Raw genomic sequence first — 17,364 nt, forward strand, 5'->3', positions numbered from 1 at the left:
TGTGCTACTCTGTGTTGGTCTATCACATAAAATCTCAATAAAAAACTTTTAAGTTCGTGGTTGTAAGGTGGAAAAATGTGAAAAAGTTCAAGGGGTATGAATACTTTTTCAAGGCACTGTATGTCGATAATAGTAATATTTCTCAATCATCAGCTGTTAGGTTATAGTCCTCTGAAAATCCATGACCTTGAGTTTGACATTTCAAAATCATTCAAGGTCAAAGATCATGGTGCCAAATGAAAGCCCATATGGCATTTCCTATAAGTTGATAATGGTAAACATCTGTCTACCTTCAACCGTTTTCAAGTTACAGTCCTCTGAAAATCCGTGACCTTGAGTTTGACCTTCCAAGGTCACTCAAGGTCAAAGATCATGGTGCCAAATGAAAGGCCATATGGGAGTTCCTATATGCTCATAATAGTAAACATTTGTCTATCGGCAACCGTTTTTGAGTTATAATGGAAAATGTTATTTTGACAAAAAGGTTGACCTTTCTGGTGACCTTGACGCAATTACCCCCAAAATTTAGACAGGTAAGCTATGGACCATTGCCCACCTACCCTAAAAATTTGAAGCAACTGTCTAGACACTAGATTGTTAACAGAAGTCATGGTGCCAAATGAAAGCCCATATATGACTTCCTATATGTTGATAATGATAAACATCTCTCTATCTCTAACTGTTTTCGAGTTATAATGGAAATATGCAAATTTTAGCAATGACCTTGACCCCCCTGACATTTGACCCCCAACCGCTAAGAAAACTATGAGAGATACTCCATTATGTAGCATATCAGTGGAAGCAGAATTGAATGATAAACATTTTGGAATTGGTTTGAAGTAAATATGATGAATACAAAGGAAGATATGGCGAAAAAAAGATATTATGACCTTTTTGGTGACCTTGACCGGATGACCCTCAAAATCTTGGAGGTTCTATTTGAAACCAATGTCCATTTATACTGAAAGTTTCACAAAGATTGGTCCAGCCGTTTTCCCATAATGTTGCTAACAAAACAAAAAAAAAACCTCACCAAAAACAATACCTCAGGCCCTGGTGGACTCCGTCCCGGGCAAGGTAATAAGACCAGTTTAGTGAAAGTGCTGTGAAACACACTCCATCTGACATCAGCCTTTACAGTTACTTCTGCTAGATACCGGAAGCTTCATGGGTAACAATTTTTCCAGCATGAACTACAGAAATACAGTATTATGCAAAATTCTTAGGCACCCTATTTTTTATACAAACTTTGTTATAGATTTCTCTTTTATGACTTCTACATTATTGAGTCAGTACAAAAACATTTTAGAGTCCAAACGTTCGTTTTCCAGCGCAAAATTAAATCTCATTATCTCTAGCCGCTTTATCCTTCTACAGGGTCGCAGGCAAGCTGGAGCCTATCCCAGCTGACTATGGGCGAAAGGCGGGGTACACCCTGGACAAGTCGCCAGGTCATCACAGGGCTGACACATAGAGACAAACAACCATTCACACTCACATTCACACCTACGGTCAATTTAGAGTCACCAGTTAACCTAACCTGCATGTCTTTGGACTGTGGGGGAAACCGGAGCACCCGGAGGAAACCCACGCGGACACGGGGAGAACATGCAAACTCCACACAGAAAGGCCCTCGCCGGCCCCGGGGCTCGAACCCAGGACCTTCCTGCTGTGAGGCGACAGCGCTAACCACTACACCACCGTGCCGCCGCAAAATTAAATGTTACAGAAAAAAGTTTGTATCTAAGCAGCATATTACATAAAAGACCACTTTTCAGATTAAAAAAAGAAAACATAATGAAGGCTGCTGGGTTTTGGTGCAAAATGAAGAAGCGAGTGTGACAGTCAAAGTGTCCAGAAGAACTGTGGCTGGTTCTGTAAGATGCTCAGTAAAACCTACAGCTCATTTCCTTATAAAACTGCACTCATCATACCTGAGACTACTCTTTTTTTTTTTTAAAGCAAAGGGTCGTCTCACACCAAATATTGACTTTGTTTCATTTATTATGGCTTACTGCTGTTTATAGTGGGTTTTTTTTAATGTTGAAATGTTTAATTTCATTATTTTAAAGCCATTTTTGGTCTACAGCATTCCTTTACATGTGCCTAAGACTTTAGCACAGTACTGTAAGTTCAATTTCTCTGAATATTTTTCCAAAATTATTAGAATTATGTGCCTACATGTGTATCCCAGTGGATTACTGGTATCCGTGAATGTGGATTGTGATATGGAGTCATCATATTTCAACACTGGTTATGTTTTGTCACTATTGAAATTGACTGCCACCTACTGGATTGTAAGATGTTTGGCAAATGCATATCTCAGAACATTAGTGAAAGTAAAAATAAAGTCATGGATATGCACTATGACTCATGACTCGGATCCGCAACAAAATTTAATGGGTTCTTCTTTGGCCCATGCTACACCCTTCCACCAAGTTTCATGGAAATCAGGTTGGGAGGTTTTGTGCAATCCTGCTAACAGCCAGACAAACAAACCACACCAAAAACATAACCTCCTAGGCGAAGGTAAAATGAGAAGAAAAGGTAGATCTCATCTCATTATCTCTAGCCGCTTTATCCTGTTCTACAGGGTCGCAGGCAAGCTGGAGCCTATCCCAGCTGACTACGGGCAAAAGGCGGGGTACACCCTGGACAAGTCGCCAGGTCATCACAGGGCTGACACATAGACACAGGCAACCATTCACACCTACGGTCAATTTAGAGTCACCAGTTAACCTAACCTGTATGTCTTTGGACTGCGGGGGAAACCGGAGCACCCGGAGGAAACCCACGCGGACAACATGCAAACTCCGCACAGAAAGGCCCTCGCCGGCCATGGGGCTCGAACCCGGACCTTCTTGCTGTGAGGCAACAGCACTAACCACTACACCACCGTGCCGCCCCTGAAAAGGTAGATATACAGAGAATAAAAATGAAGAAGAGAAGGAAAGATGAGCAAGGGAAAGAGAAAGAAAGCAAAAAGAAAGAAAGTTGGAAGGTTCTCAGGGCTCTGGGTAGACAAAGGAAGACAGTGTGTTATCCTGTCAGAGGTCCATTTCCATTTCCAGATGATCCTCTGAACTGAGTATGAACCCATGCTTCTCTTTCTCAGGATGTTCAGATGCCTGAAAGAGGTGAAGAGGAGACGATAACAACGATGTTGACTATGGTGACAAAGATGAAAAAGAATGCAGTGGCTGAGGGCCGACTGGAGGTCCTGCAGATCTACAAGCTCCTGCAGTTCGTACGTGAGGGAAATAAAGCCCAGGTGGAGAAGATGGTGCGTGTCGGCATGCCGAACCTGATCAATCTGACAGAGCCAAGTGAGGGAACCGGTGTCCTTCACCTGACCTCTGTCTCCAATGATCTGGATACAGCTGAGTTCCTCCTGTGTCTTGGAGCTCACCCTGATGTTCAGAATAAGAGAGGACACACTCCGGTCATACTCGCTGCAGAGCTCGGCCATGACGCTATGCTGGCTCTCCTGGCAAAGAATCATGCCGATATGAACCTGGTGGATAACGAGGGGAAAGGTGCGCTGGGACTTTAGCACTTTTGACATATTTATTACTAGAATTATTGTAAGTTTTTCTCTCCTGTCTGTCTGTCTGTCTGTCTCATTGTGTAGGAGTGCTGTTTTATTGCATCTCTCCGTCACAGAGACACACACGCTGCCTGCAGGTGGCACTCAACAGCAAAGCAGACGTCAACAACACATCCAACGCAGGGAAACCGTTGTTTCTTCTCGCCTGTGAACATGCCAAAGAGTGTGAGAACATCTGCATTAGGATTTTAGAGAGTGGAGCTGATCCTAACGCCACTGATCAGGTCTCGCTTTGTACTAAAAGTGTAACACTGATAAAATTGAATTTTCCAACATGAGTATTTACAAGATTTAAACCCTCTGAATGCCTCTTAGGTGCCTGAAACTACATTGTTTATGATCACAAAATTCACTCAAGCGCTTGAACCAATCATAGAACAATATGCAAATATATGCTAATTATTAGAATTCAATAATTAGGAAAATATTCTCATAAAATTAAAACTCTAGAATATCTTATTTTCTCAGAACAAAACTTTCATACATTATGTCTTAACAGGATTCATTATTGTCAAACTCACCAAGAATATAAGAAAATGCAATTTTGCATATTTTTGCATATTCATATATACAGTGCTCAGCGTAAATGAGTACACCCCTTTTGAAAAGTAACATTTTAAACAATATCTCAATGAACACAAACAATTTCCAAAATGTTGAAAAGACAAAGTTTAATATAACATCTGTTTAACTTATAACGTGAAAGTAAGGTGAATAATATAACTTACATTACACATTTTTCAGTTTTACTCAAATTGGGGTGGTGCAAAAATGAGTACACCCCACAACAAAAACTACTACATCTAGTACTTTGTATGGCCTCCATGATTTTTAATGATAGCACCAAGTCTTCTAGGCATGGAATGAACAAGTTGGCGACATTTTGCAACATCAGTCTTTTTCCATTCTTCAACAATGACCTCTTTTAGTGACTGGATGCTGGATGGAGAGTGATGCTCAACTTGTCTCTTCAGAATTCCCCATAGGTGTTCGATTGGGTTCAGATCAGGAGACATACTTGGCCACTGAATCACTTTCACCCTGTTCTTCTTCAGAAATCCAACAGTGGCCTTAGATGTGTGTTTAGGATCATTGTCATGTTGGAAAAGTGCACGACGACCAAGGGCACGAAGTGATGGTAGCATCTTCTCTTTCAGTATAGAGCAATACGTCTGTGAATTCATGATGCCATCAGTGAAATGCAGCTCCCCGACACCAGCAGCACTCATGCAGCCCCACATAAGGACACTGCCACCACCATGTTTCACTGTAGGCACCATGCATTTTTCTTTGTATTCCTCACCTTTGCGACACCATACAGTTTTGAAGCCATCAGTTACAAAAACATTTATCTTGGTCTCATCAGTCCAGAGTATAGAGTCCCAGTAGTCTTCATCTTTGTCAGCATGGGCCCTGGCAAACTCTAGGCGGGCTTTTTTGTGCCTGGGTTTTAGGAGAGGCTTCTTTCGTGGACGGCATCCATGCATGCCATTCCTCTGCAGGGTACGCCGTATTGCGTCACAGGAAATAGTCACCCCAGTCTGGCTTTCTACTTCTTTAGATAACTGCAGTGAACTTGCATGCCGATTTTCTTCAACCCTTCTCATCAGAAGACGCTCCTGTCGAGGTGTTAACTTCTGTGGACGACCTGGACGTCTCTGTGAGATGGTTGCAGTTCCATCTTTCTTAAATTTTTGTACCACTTTTTCTACAGTATTCTGACTGATAAGTAAAGCTTCGCTGATCTTCTTGTAGCCTTCACCTTTGTGGTGTAAAGAAATTATTTTCTTTGGGGAATTCTGAAGAGACAAGTTGAGCATCACTCTCCATCCAGCATCCAGTCACTAAAAGAGGTCATTGTTGAAGAACAGAAAAAGATTGATGTTGCAAAATGTTGCCAACTTGTTCATTCCATGCCTAGAAGACTTGGTGCTGTCATTAAAAATCATGGAGGCCATACAAAGTACTAGATGTAGTAGTTTTTGTTGTGGGGTGTACTCATTTTTGCACCACCCTAATTTGAGTAAAACTGAAAAATGTGTAATCTAAGTTTATATTATTAACCTTACTTTCATGTTATAAGTTAAACAGATCTCATCTCATTATCTGTAGCCGCTTTATCCTTCTACAGGGTCGCAGGCAAGCTGGAGCCTATCCCAGCTGACTACGGGCGAAAGGCGGGGTACACCCTGGACAAGTCGCCAGGTCATCACAGGGCTGACACATAGACACAGACAACCATTCACACTCACGGTCAATTTAGAGTCACCAGTTAACCTAACCTGCATGTCTTTGGACTGTGGGGGAAACCGGAGCACCCAGAGGAAACCCACGCGGACACGGGGAGAACATGCAAACTCCGCACAGAAAGGCCCTCGCCGGCCCCGGGGCTCGAACCCAGGACCTTCTTGCTGTGAGGTGACAGCTCTAACCACTACATCACCGTGCCGCCCCAAGTTAAACAGATGTTATATTAAACTTTGTCTTTTCAACATTTTGGAAATTGTGTTCATTGAGATATTGTTTAAAATGTTACTTTTCAAAAGGGGGTGTAATCATTTACGCTGAGCACTGTATTTATAGTTTGCATTTTTAATAAGGATAAATGGGTAAGAAAAATTCTATTGACTTTTTTATCAATCTTTTTGAGCTGTGTGTGTGTGTGTGTGTGTGTGTGTGTGTGTGTGTGTGTGTGTGTGTGTGCAGATGACGGGGCGGACGGCTCTGATGGAGGCAGCGAGGGCCGGCTCAGTGGCGTTAGTGAGACACATCCTGCAGAAAGGAGGAAACCCGAACATGGTGGATAAACAGCAGCAGAACGCTGCTCATCTCGCTGCAGCTGGAGGATTCTTACAGGCAAGAGACAGTAAAATAATCTGTACTGTAAAATAATAAAACACTGTGCCAGGATTCTTCTTCATATACTTCTGCATACATATTAACAAATGAAATCAAGTTGACCAGACAAAATATAAAATATCTTGGGTTCATACTGCTGCAATAAAATACAAGTCAAAGTCAATTTAGAAATCACTGCTTTCTTTTTTTATTTGAATTTTCCATATCATCCTTACTTTTTCTGATTTGGGGTTGTAGTATTATTATTATTATTATTATTATTATTATTATTATTATTATTATTATTTTATATTATTATATTATGTTTATTATGATTCTTTGAAAAATATTTTTATCAAGTTATGTTGGAGCTCTCAGTGACCAGGCTAATTATTTAATATTATATTATTGTTGTTATGATATTTTTGTTTATTAGGTGTTGCAGGTATTGTCTGCGTACCAGGCAGATTTCAGTGCAGTGTGTGTGGAGGGAAACTTGGCCCTGCATGTGTCTGCAGCTGAAGGTCACACGGAGTGCTGCAGGTTTCTGGCACAGAGAGGTGTGTTACAGAACATAAGTTCTGTCATTAATCACACCCTTTCTCTCACTGTAACTAATGAGATTATCTACTTCACTTCCAGGATGCAACCCAAAACTGAAGAATAAGCACGGTTTGGTTCCATGTCAGATCGCAAAAGCACACGACCATAAGGCGGCAATGAAGGAGCTGCAGAAGGCAGAGCGAGTATTTACAAAGTTCTCCAAACCTGGTGTGGTTAATCCCAATGAGCTCTGGGCTCTAACGCTGCACGACTGGTCGTGTGAACATGAAGAAGCACTGAGGAATGCCTTCCAGCTCCCCGTGGAGTCCGACGCTCCTGTGGAGAAAGTCTCAAGAGAGAAGTTTGCATATGTCCTGCAGGAACATCACGCTCCCGTGGATCAGGAACATCTGCAGAAAATCATCGCTGACCATGATAAGAAGCATGAAGGTGCGATTAACATCAGTGAGTTTTTCAAGGGACTGCAGTACCTTCAGAAAGCATTTGTCCTGTCGTCCTACCAGCCTAAAATGAAGAAGAAGAAAGGTGGGAAAGGCAGAAAGGGTGGGAAAGGGAAGACGAAGAAAGGTAAGTCTGTGGTTCCTCTGCCTATCTGCACACTTCCTCCTGACATCATGGAGAAAAGACCAGACGGCAGTCCACAGTTCATGATTGAGAGTTATCAGCCTTTCACTGATACGAAGCGATTCGACCGTGACCATCCACCTGCTCACCCTGTGGAGGACGACTCGGCCTGGTACGTGGACGAGCCGCAGAAGATCTACACCAACATCAACCGTTGTGTCCGAACTGGAGACTTCGAGTCGCTGTGTTTAGCATTCAGCCAGCATCTCCCTGTGGACATCAGAGACCGCTTCTACAAAACACCGCTCATGGCTGCGTGCAGCAGCGGGAGCTACAAGATGGCCGAGTTCCTCATCACACTCGGGTACTGAGCACAAAAACATGGTTACAGCCAAAAATAACCCAAACGAAAATAACCAACAAAAATAACACAGAAAAAAAGGTTTCAGGAAAGACAGAGAGACATACAGCGATAAAGACAGACAGATAGACAGACATACAGCAATAAAGACAGACAGATAGAAACAGACAGAGATACAGCAATAGAGACAAACAGACAGAGATACAGAGGGACTGATGAACAGACAGAAAAAGGCCTACAAAGAAACAGATGGATAGATGGACAGATGAACAGACAGATAGATGAACAACAGAGACAGACTACCATATACAGTAGGTCTATATACTATAAAATATAAAATGTGTCTATAATGTGTATGTATGTATAATGTATACAGTCAAGCCTGAAAGTCTACACACTCCTTTCACCTTCTCCACGTTTTATTATGTTACAGACTTATTCTACAATAGATTGAGTTCATTTTTTGTCACAAAATTCTACACAAGATAACCCATAATGACAAAGTGAAAGCAGGTTTTTAGACATTTGTACTAATTTATTAAAAATCAAAATGTAAACTATCTTATGTACACAAGTGTGCACACCCTTTGATATGACACCCAGAAGTGAGCTGAGGTACATTTTGTTTCCACTGATACTGCTTGAGATGTTTCTACAACTTAATTGGAGTCCACCTGTGGTAAATTCAATTGCTTGGACATGATTGGGGATTGCCGACACCTGCCTATATAAGGTTCCACAGTTGACAGTGCATGTCAGAGCAAACTCCAAGCCATGGGGTCAAAGGAATTATCTGCAGACCTCAGAAACAGGATTGTGACAAGGCATAGATCTGGAGAAGGGTACAGAAAAATTGCTGCAGCTTTACAGGTCCCAGAGAGCACAGTGGCCACCATCATTCGTAAATGGAAGAAGTTTGGAACCGCCAAGAATCTTTCTAGACCTGGCTGCCTGGCCAAACTGAGCGATCGGGGAAGACGGGCCTTGGCCAGGGAGGTGAGCAGGAACCTGAAGGTCACTCTGACAGAGCTCCAGTGTATCCTTGTGGAGATGGGAGAACCTTTCAGAAGATCAACCATCCAGGCAGCACTCCACAAATCAGGCCTTTATGGTAGAGTGGCCAGATGGAAGCCAATCCTTAGTAAAAAGCACATGACAGCCCGCTTGGAGTTTGCCAAAAGACACCTAGAGGACTCTCAAACCATGAGAAACAAGATTCTCTGGTCTGATTAAACCAAAATTGAACTTTTTGGCCTGAATACCAAGCGTCACATCTGGAGGAAACCAGGCACCGCTCATCACCTGGTTAATGCCATCCCTACAGTGAAGCATGGCGGTGTCAGCATCATGACATGGGGATGTTTTTCAACAGCGGGAACGGGGCGACTAGTCCTGATAGAGGGAAAGATGAATGCAGCTAAGTACACAGAGATCCTTGAAGAAAACCTGCTCCAGAGCGCCCTGGACCTCAGACTGGGGTGAAGGTTTACCTTCCAACATGACAATGACCTGAAGCACACAGCCAAGAGAACAAAGGAGTGGCTTTGGAGAAAGTCTGTGAATGTCCTTGAGTGGCCCAGCCAGAACCCAGACCTGAATCCAATTGAACATCTGTGGAAGGAGCTGAAAATGGCTGTATACTGATGCTCCCCATCCAACCTGATGGAAGGATATGCCAAGAGGAATGGGCAAAAATGTCCAGAAACAAGTGTGCCAAGATCGTAGCTTCTTTCTCAAGACGCCTTGAAGCTGTAATTGCTGCCAAAGGTGCATCAAACAAGTATTAGGTTAAGGGTGTGTACAGATATGTAACCCCTATATAACCTATTTTGGTCAGTAAAATAAAATTACGCATTTTCTAAAAACCTGCTTTCGCTTTGTTATTATGGGCTATTTTGTGTAGAATTTTGTGATAAATTAATTCAATCTATTGTAGAATAAGTCTGTAATATAATAAAACGTGAAGGTGAAAGGGGTGTGCAGACTTTCCAGCTTGACTGTGTGTGTGTGTGTGTGTGTGTGTGTGCAGGGCGGATGTGAATGCGTGTGATCAATTTAAATGGACTCCTCTTCATCACGCGTGTCACGCTGGACAGCCCGACATAATGGAGCTGTTAGTGAAGCACGGAGCGGTGGTGGATGCTGTGGCGTTAAATGGAGCCACGCCACTAATGAAGGCCATCGAGAGCTGCAGACTCTCCTGTGTCCATCAACTCATCACATCCAATGCTAATGTACAGGCCACAAACAACAAGGGTACGCACAAAGAGAGAGAGAGAGAGAGAGAGTGTATGTGTGTGTGTGTGTGTCCTTAACTGTCCCTAAATGTTCCTGTGTGTTAGATTATAAAAACTAGCTTCTTTTCATGCCTGACCACTTTTAGTGCATGAAAACATACAAAGCCTAACACAAGCAGTATTTATATTCTCTTTATTTATATTCTCTTTATGTATATTGTCTGAATTTATATTCTCAGTACAGGCAGTAGATCTACTGTATATCACACTGATAAATGATTATAGTATCTCTGTAACTGTGCTGCAGTGGTGTAGTGGTTAGCGCTGTCGCCTCACAGCAAGAAGGTCCGGGTTCGAGCCCTGTGGCCGGCGAGGGCCTTTCTGTGTGGAGTTTGCATGCTGTCCACGTGGGTTTCCTCCAGGTGCTCCGGTTTCCCCCACAGTCCAAAGACACGCAGGTTAGGTTAACTGGTGACTCTAAATTGACCGTAGGTGTGAATGTGAGTGTGAATGGTTGTTTGTCTCTATGTGTCAGCCCTGTGATGACCTGGCAACTTATCCAGGGTGTACCCCGTCTTTCGCCCGTAGCCAGCTGGGATAGGCTCCAGCTTGCCTGCGACCCTGTTGGACAGAATAAGCGGCTACAGATAATGAATGGATGGATGTACTGTAACTGTGCTGCAAAAATGCTTTCATGAACATGGTTGTTTTTGATCAATCAATAAAATCACAGTCAGGCACTAGGGGGCGCTAGTAATACACAGTAATCACAACTCTTCTCAGAACCTCTTACACTGGAAAAATAAACGTTTCATGTCTAATCTAATTGTGTAATCATGATGCACTGACATTTGATTATGTCCATCATGCATCAAAATAGTTTATATCACAATATATTATATGGACACGAGAGTTTGGGAAATTTGCCACTCGTACAAGCTCCATCCGGGACATGCACTGTGTCCGAAATCACTCACTAGTTCACTACTCCCTACTCACTATATAGGGAATTACTATATAGAGGACTATATAGTGAGCTCATTGGTAAAATGAAAAAACGCTTTCGGACACTATAGTGTCCGAACAATTGAACGTTTTAAGAACGTTAGGAGAACGTTGCTATTAAGTTGCGAGAACATTACCCTGGAACGTTCAGGGAATGTTAGGGTGTGGAGTTTTTGTTTGGTTTGCAGAATGTTTGGCCAGAACGTTAGAACAGGACATACTGAGAACCTCGTTAGAACATTATTTAGGAACCAGCTTTTAATTTCTGTTTAATGGAAATAAATAATCATAATTATAATTAGGGTTTGGACTAATTGTTCTTTATTATATATTCACTACAGCAGTAAGCAAAGTGTCACATTAATCTGATCTATCAGAAATTAAGCCATTATGTTCATTTTAAACAAATTAGTCCATGCATGTTCATTAGTCAATTGCTGTCTAGGCATCATTCTCGGTGTTGCTGTCATCTAGTTGAGGTCCTCCATTCTGGGTTTTATTCTGTAATAAACCAATGAAAAAAAAAACTGAATAACACACCAATTTATAACCAAATAACATACGAGTTGACAACTGATTTTAAAATGTTACACCACAAGGTATGCATGTTTGTATGTATGTGTCCTTTTCTTTCCCTTTTATATTATTAATTTATTTTAGGGGTTTGTTATTCACCTTTGGCGGCTTGTACTTAGACCCTCCAGGCCTGTGGGCTGCGTACTTCATGACATCAGCGACTTCTTGAAGCACATCATCTTTTTTTCAGATTCTTCTTTTTGTATGCAGAGGTTGCAGCCTCTGAAATAATGTAAACAAAATTAAATGATTAAGGACAGTAGGCATCTTCTTATTGTCAGTATCTAAAAGTTGATTCAGCCTATGTGTGTTTTGACAATATAAAAAAATACTGACTAATACCCTGCGTAACCGCAGGTTCTGAAAAGGCACTTTGCCTTTCCTCCCCTTCATGTTGTACTGCTCCCACAGCCTGTTTTCTGCAATGTGGCGGCATATCAATCTTATCCCTTCTGGTATGTCACGTCCTCCCAAGGCAGCCAGGGCCTTTATCTATGTGAAATAAAACAAGAAAATAAACATTAGTCAATTATTTCAAAGAATTTTTCATCTCTACTTATTTACCCATTAGTTTGCCATTCATTTCATGGAAGTCATTTTCGAGTGAAGTGAGTACACAGTACACAGCTAAAAATATAATAAATAATACCAGCAGATTAGATCCATCTAGAGGACTCGTCATTTATAGTGGATAGATTTACCATTTACAAGTATAGTTACCATTTTGCCCCTGTATATGTCGTCCTGTTCCAACTTGTCACAGAGCTCCTGGAGCTCGTGTTTGGTACGCAGTGGCTGGGGGATGAGGTCCTCAATATCTACAGGCTCACCGCCATCAAGAGAGTTGGCCGACATCCTCCTGAGAAGGTGCAGGATTTCTCCTTGGTTTTCAAATAGAGTTTGAACCTTAATTTTCAGCTGGACGACTGCAAAGATAAAAAATATGACAGGCCACCATGTGAAATAGATGTGTTGTTCACAAGCAAATAGCACTATGGTCATGATCAATAACATCAACCTTAATGATTCGGAATATATGCAAAATATGACTCACTTTCATTCTCAAGCCTCTGCTCTCTTGAGACAGGAGTGCTTCTCTTAGGTGTCTCCATCGACGGGCTTTGCCTCCAGGGGGTTGGTGAGCGCGGCTGCCTGGTCCCTGATGTGCTCTGTCTCGGGGGGGGGGGGTTGTTGAGCGCGGCTGCCTGGTCCCTGATGTGCTCTGCCTCGGGGGGGTTGTTGAGCGGGACTGCCTGGTCCCTGATGTGCTCTGCCTCAGAGGGGTTGAGCGCGACTGCCTGGTCCCTGATGTGCTCTGCCTCGGGGGGGTTGTTGAGCGAGACTGCCTGGTCCCTGATGTGCTCTGCCTCGGGGGGGTTGTTGAGCGCGACTGCCTGGTTAGGGCCAATGATATTCTGTTATTACTGGTGACGAAACGGAATTAATGGAATTTGGGGTTTTGGAGGCAAATAATCAATTTCATATTTCAAAGCCTTCTGCTGTCTCTACAGCAATTTTGACTTCTAAAAGTAACTTATACTCAGTATTTAATGTGTTTAATATGTTTTGGTAACACTACGAGGTCCCATTACTAAGATGTATCTACTTCAGATTTTGGGTGAAAATACCCGAAAGTGCCCAAAACGGAATTTTTATATGCAAATGTACTAAATGAAATGGAAAACATCAATTTTTGAAACAGAAAATCATTGGCCCTACCTGGTCCCTGATGTGCTCTGCCTCGGGGGGGTTGGTGAGCACGACTGCCTGGTCCTCTGTGACCCCAATGTGCTCTGCCTGATCCTGTTGGCAGATGAGTGGCAGAAAGAAGTGGTTGCCCCATCAAAAGCAGTAGGATTGGGCATGGGCACAACATAGTCCTCTTTCATTCTCTTCCTTGGTGTTGGTAGCTCATCATCTTCATCTAAAAATCAGCCAAACATCACAAAATTCAGACATTTCCAAAACAACTGAATTTTGTTGAATTGCAAGACTTGCTGCTGTCAAGGGGGGATATGTTTTCAGTTTTTGTTTACAAAAAATAATTCTTCTAGTTCATTTTAGTATTGTCCAGTCTTCAATACACATGCCTTGTAATGAAACACAAATATGATGAAAAAAGATGAAAAGCATTTGACCAGTACTCACCATCACCATTGGCATCTACTGATTCATGGTCTGTCTCTCGAGTTCGGAAACGTTCTGGTGTCCGGTGTGTCCTCTTGCCTGGGCCCGTCTCAGGATCAGACTCAATGTTTGAGGTATCCTCAGCCTGTTGCTCAAACCAGAGGGCTTTCTCATAGCTCTCTACAATAAAGTAGCCAGAATGATATACTGAATAAAATGTTCACAAAATTGAATGTTCTTGCATAGAAAATTAATGTTATTCCATCTGTACATGTATGTACAGCAGCGAATTACTCCAGTCCATTACATTAGTCATAAAAGGAGAGACTCCTTACCAGTAAAGGTGTTCACAAAGATCCTGACTGGCACCCTTTTCCAGCGTTGCTTGTCAGGTTCCTCACATTCCCGGACTCTACTCGAACAGCTTGCTACTGAGCCGGGTGGCCAGTAGCAGAAATTACCCTAGGTACAAAAACAAAAAGGGATCACAGCTCTTAGGTTTGTCTTGACTAAGGGAAGTAGTGACAGTCATTGGTTATTGTTACCGGTACTTTAGGTTAAAATCCATAACAAATCTTTCCTGCATACCTCAGCTTCCGTGCCTGTCCAGATCACTGGCACAACAGAAACTGCACCACGTTTGCTCAGGAACTCCACCACAACGTACATCTTGAAAAACAAAAGCATATTACAAAAATGGAGTTGAGAGGTTCACAAATTAAGGTTATTAATGCAATAATTAAGAGACCCACAAACATTTGTGAGAGGTTCACAAATTAAAGTTATTAATGCAATAATTAAGAGACCCACAAACATTTGTCCAAGTCACTTTGTATCTATGTCATGCATTAATCGGCTAGTAGTCCAGTTTACTATTTGCATAATTAACGCTACACTGCTATTTTCAAACAGACCTACTAGTATATGCCTATTCATGCAAGAGCCTCATGAATGTTGATTTTCCTGTGTCATCATGCTCTACTCTGATAGCACGCATGGTCAAGCGTTCTGCAGAAACAATTCTCATGTGTGCATTTCTCCTAGGCACACTATACACCCCAATGATGCGAGAATCACATGGCTCAGTGAAGACGGCTTCAGAATGTTCGTACACTCGACACATGAAAGAGTCCTCAGGCATGTTGACAGCATGAATCACCTCGCAGCATGAATAATTAGGCAGTACAAAGGCATTGTTTGGTGACTTTGTTGATACTGTTGGGTTGCTCTTCACTGCTAGTTCTGGCTTTGTACTCCTTTCATTTAGTCTTTTGACAATTTGTGCCATTGGCCTTCTTCCTGATCTTACAAGCTTTTTGAGCTCATGCATGTAGTTTTCAAATGAAAAAGCTGAACAGGCATCTAAATATCCATGCTCCTTCACTTCATCAGCTAGATGAAGCAGAGAGTGCACATTATATACAAGGAACTCGTTGCCGTATAACTTGCGGCCCTGTGAAACGAAGTGCACAAGCAGTTCGTTGGCATAGCCTCTGTGCGTTTGAGCAAGCTCAGGACTCACAAGGATGGAAAGGGCAACACTCAGAGTCATGAAATGATCATACAAGTCCTGCCTAAGAATTCGATGCAAGGCTATTTTCCCTGTATAGAGCAGGAATTGTCTATATTCTGTGGCTTTCCATCAGTCAACATCTGTCAAGGGGCGTGGTTTCCGTGCGAAGGTAGAGGGGATAAATTTTTTAATTCCCTCCAGCCGGAGACTTATCTGACAGATCTGGTCTGCTGAGTGCCTCACATCTCGCCTACCTTGCATCCATATAAGTAACAGCCTCTTCATGCAACCCAAAAACACTTGATGCATATAGTCTATAAATCATTAACGATTTCACCATATCACTGGGTAGCAAACATAGGAGAGATTCCCCATGGTGATGTTCTTCGTTCGAGTGGTTCTGAAATGATGAATCTGTACGAAGATCTAGGTTTTCTACTTCTGGGTAGGTTATCCGTCCGAACCACTGACCTCACTGAGCACATTTGTCACATCCAAAACACCCAGTAAATGACTTCGTCATTTTAACCATGGCCCTTGCAGGTGCATCACAGACTATGTATCTGAGGGTGACGTGAATGGTTTCCTCGCCATCTTGCAGACCATGCTGAAGAATCATCTTCAGATCTTGAATGGTATCATTTAAGAAATCCAAATCAGTGGGCTTCCGCAGGTCAAGGCTACAGGGAAGACTGTTGTTGGCTTTATGTTCACTATAGCACACAGTACTGGCCACAATGACACAGTTCAGCTTCTAAACAATGGCAGGCCATCAATGTTCAATGAAAGTTCTACTCTATCCACTTCTGCTCTTTTATGCAGTGGATACATCTTCAAATGTTTCACCAGCTCACTAGCCAATCCAAAATAATAATAGTCCATTCCAGATTTGACTTCAGTTTCCACCTGGCTAGCAGTGTGCAGCAAAGTACAAGCTGTACTCGGTAGATCAGGATGGCCAGATGTCTTGAGTACTTTTAGAAGACTGTCCACAGCATTTTGTTTGACTTGGTACTCTGTCACCCAGGATGATAATTTGTCCTCAAAACTATCACTTTCGCTTTCTGAATCTGCATCTGATGACACTGTTTCATGTTCGTCAATGTAGTCCCATCCACCATCAGAATGATCATCATGATCTGGAAGCTCAGGGTAACCATCGGAAGCAACATCTTCAAATTCTGATTCAGTGGTAGCCATAGAACCTTCGTTTGTAGTTGTTGTCCTGGTTTCTGCCTGTACTTGTAATGCTGGTAGTGGTGGACGTGATGCTCCATTATTATGCAGGTCTATGCACTCTTTGTCAGACGATTTGTCGCTTTCATCAGTTTCCACAAATGTGTCTCTACTTGGCTTCTTCAAAGTTCTAGTGGCTGCAGCCCACCTATGTTTGTATTCCTGCTGTCGAATTTTCTTCATGGTGGATGAAACTAGTATTCTCTGGAAAGCAATCAATGAAAAAAAAAAAAAAAAATATATATATATATATATATATATATATATATGCACCTGTACCATGCAAATATGTATTTTAGAACCTTGACTGTTCAAGACTGGTCAGTATTTTAATCTAGTTTAGATATGGATGCAACTGAAGGTCCAGAGATTTCTATATATATTAGTCTTTATTAAAAATTAAACATGAATAAATAATATTTTCAGGGATGTAGCCTAGGGAATCTAGCATTAAAATGGGCGGACCTAGAAAAAAATTTCTTTTTGCATGATTGGTATCTATATATAGCCTAGTACTCCAGAAAAAAAAATCTAAAGAAATCTAGGTGGGGGAACATGTTTAAATATTGACGTTTCTTACCCCCTATCCCCTGTAGGGTTGCGGATGGACGTTTCAAGACGTAGGCATATATTTATGTAGTGTATGTGATTTTTATCATCAATTACTGGTCTCCTCCCATGACGAGATATGGCAGCATGTTTATGCTGCAAAAATACCCGTTTTAAACTTTTTAAA

General features: G+C 42.0%; 1 protein-coding gene across 1 annotated transcript in view; it reads left to right on the forward strand.

Moving 5' to 3' along the window:
• Positions 1 to 3,160: 3,160 nt before the first annotated feature.
• The window catches only part of ankef1b (ankyrin repeat and EF-hand domain containing 1b), a 33,265-nt gene continuing 19,061 nt past the window's right edge, over positions 3,161 to 17,364 (forward strand). The window contains exons 1-6 of the mRNA XM_060932795.1: positions 3,161 to 3,536; positions 3,632 to 3,831; positions 6,314 to 6,463; positions 6,882 to 7,005; positions 7,088 to 7,937; positions 9,964 to 10,190. Of these exons, the coding sequence (XP_060788778.1) occupies positions 3,161 to 3,536; positions 3,632 to 3,831; positions 6,314 to 6,463; positions 6,882 to 7,005; positions 7,088 to 7,937; positions 9,964 to 10,190 (1,927 nt within the window). The remainder of the gene's footprint in view (positions 3,537 to 3,631; positions 3,832 to 6,313; positions 6,464 to 6,881; positions 7,006 to 7,087; positions 7,938 to 9,963; positions 10,191 to 17,364) is intronic.

Source organism: Neoarius graeffei, chromosome 11, assembly GCF_027579695.1.
Source record: "Neoarius graeffei isolate fNeoGra1 chromosome 11, fNeoGra1.pri, whole genome shotgun sequence".
NCBI lineage: Eukaryota > Metazoa > Chordata > Actinopteri > Siluriformes > Ariidae > Neoarius > Neoarius graeffei.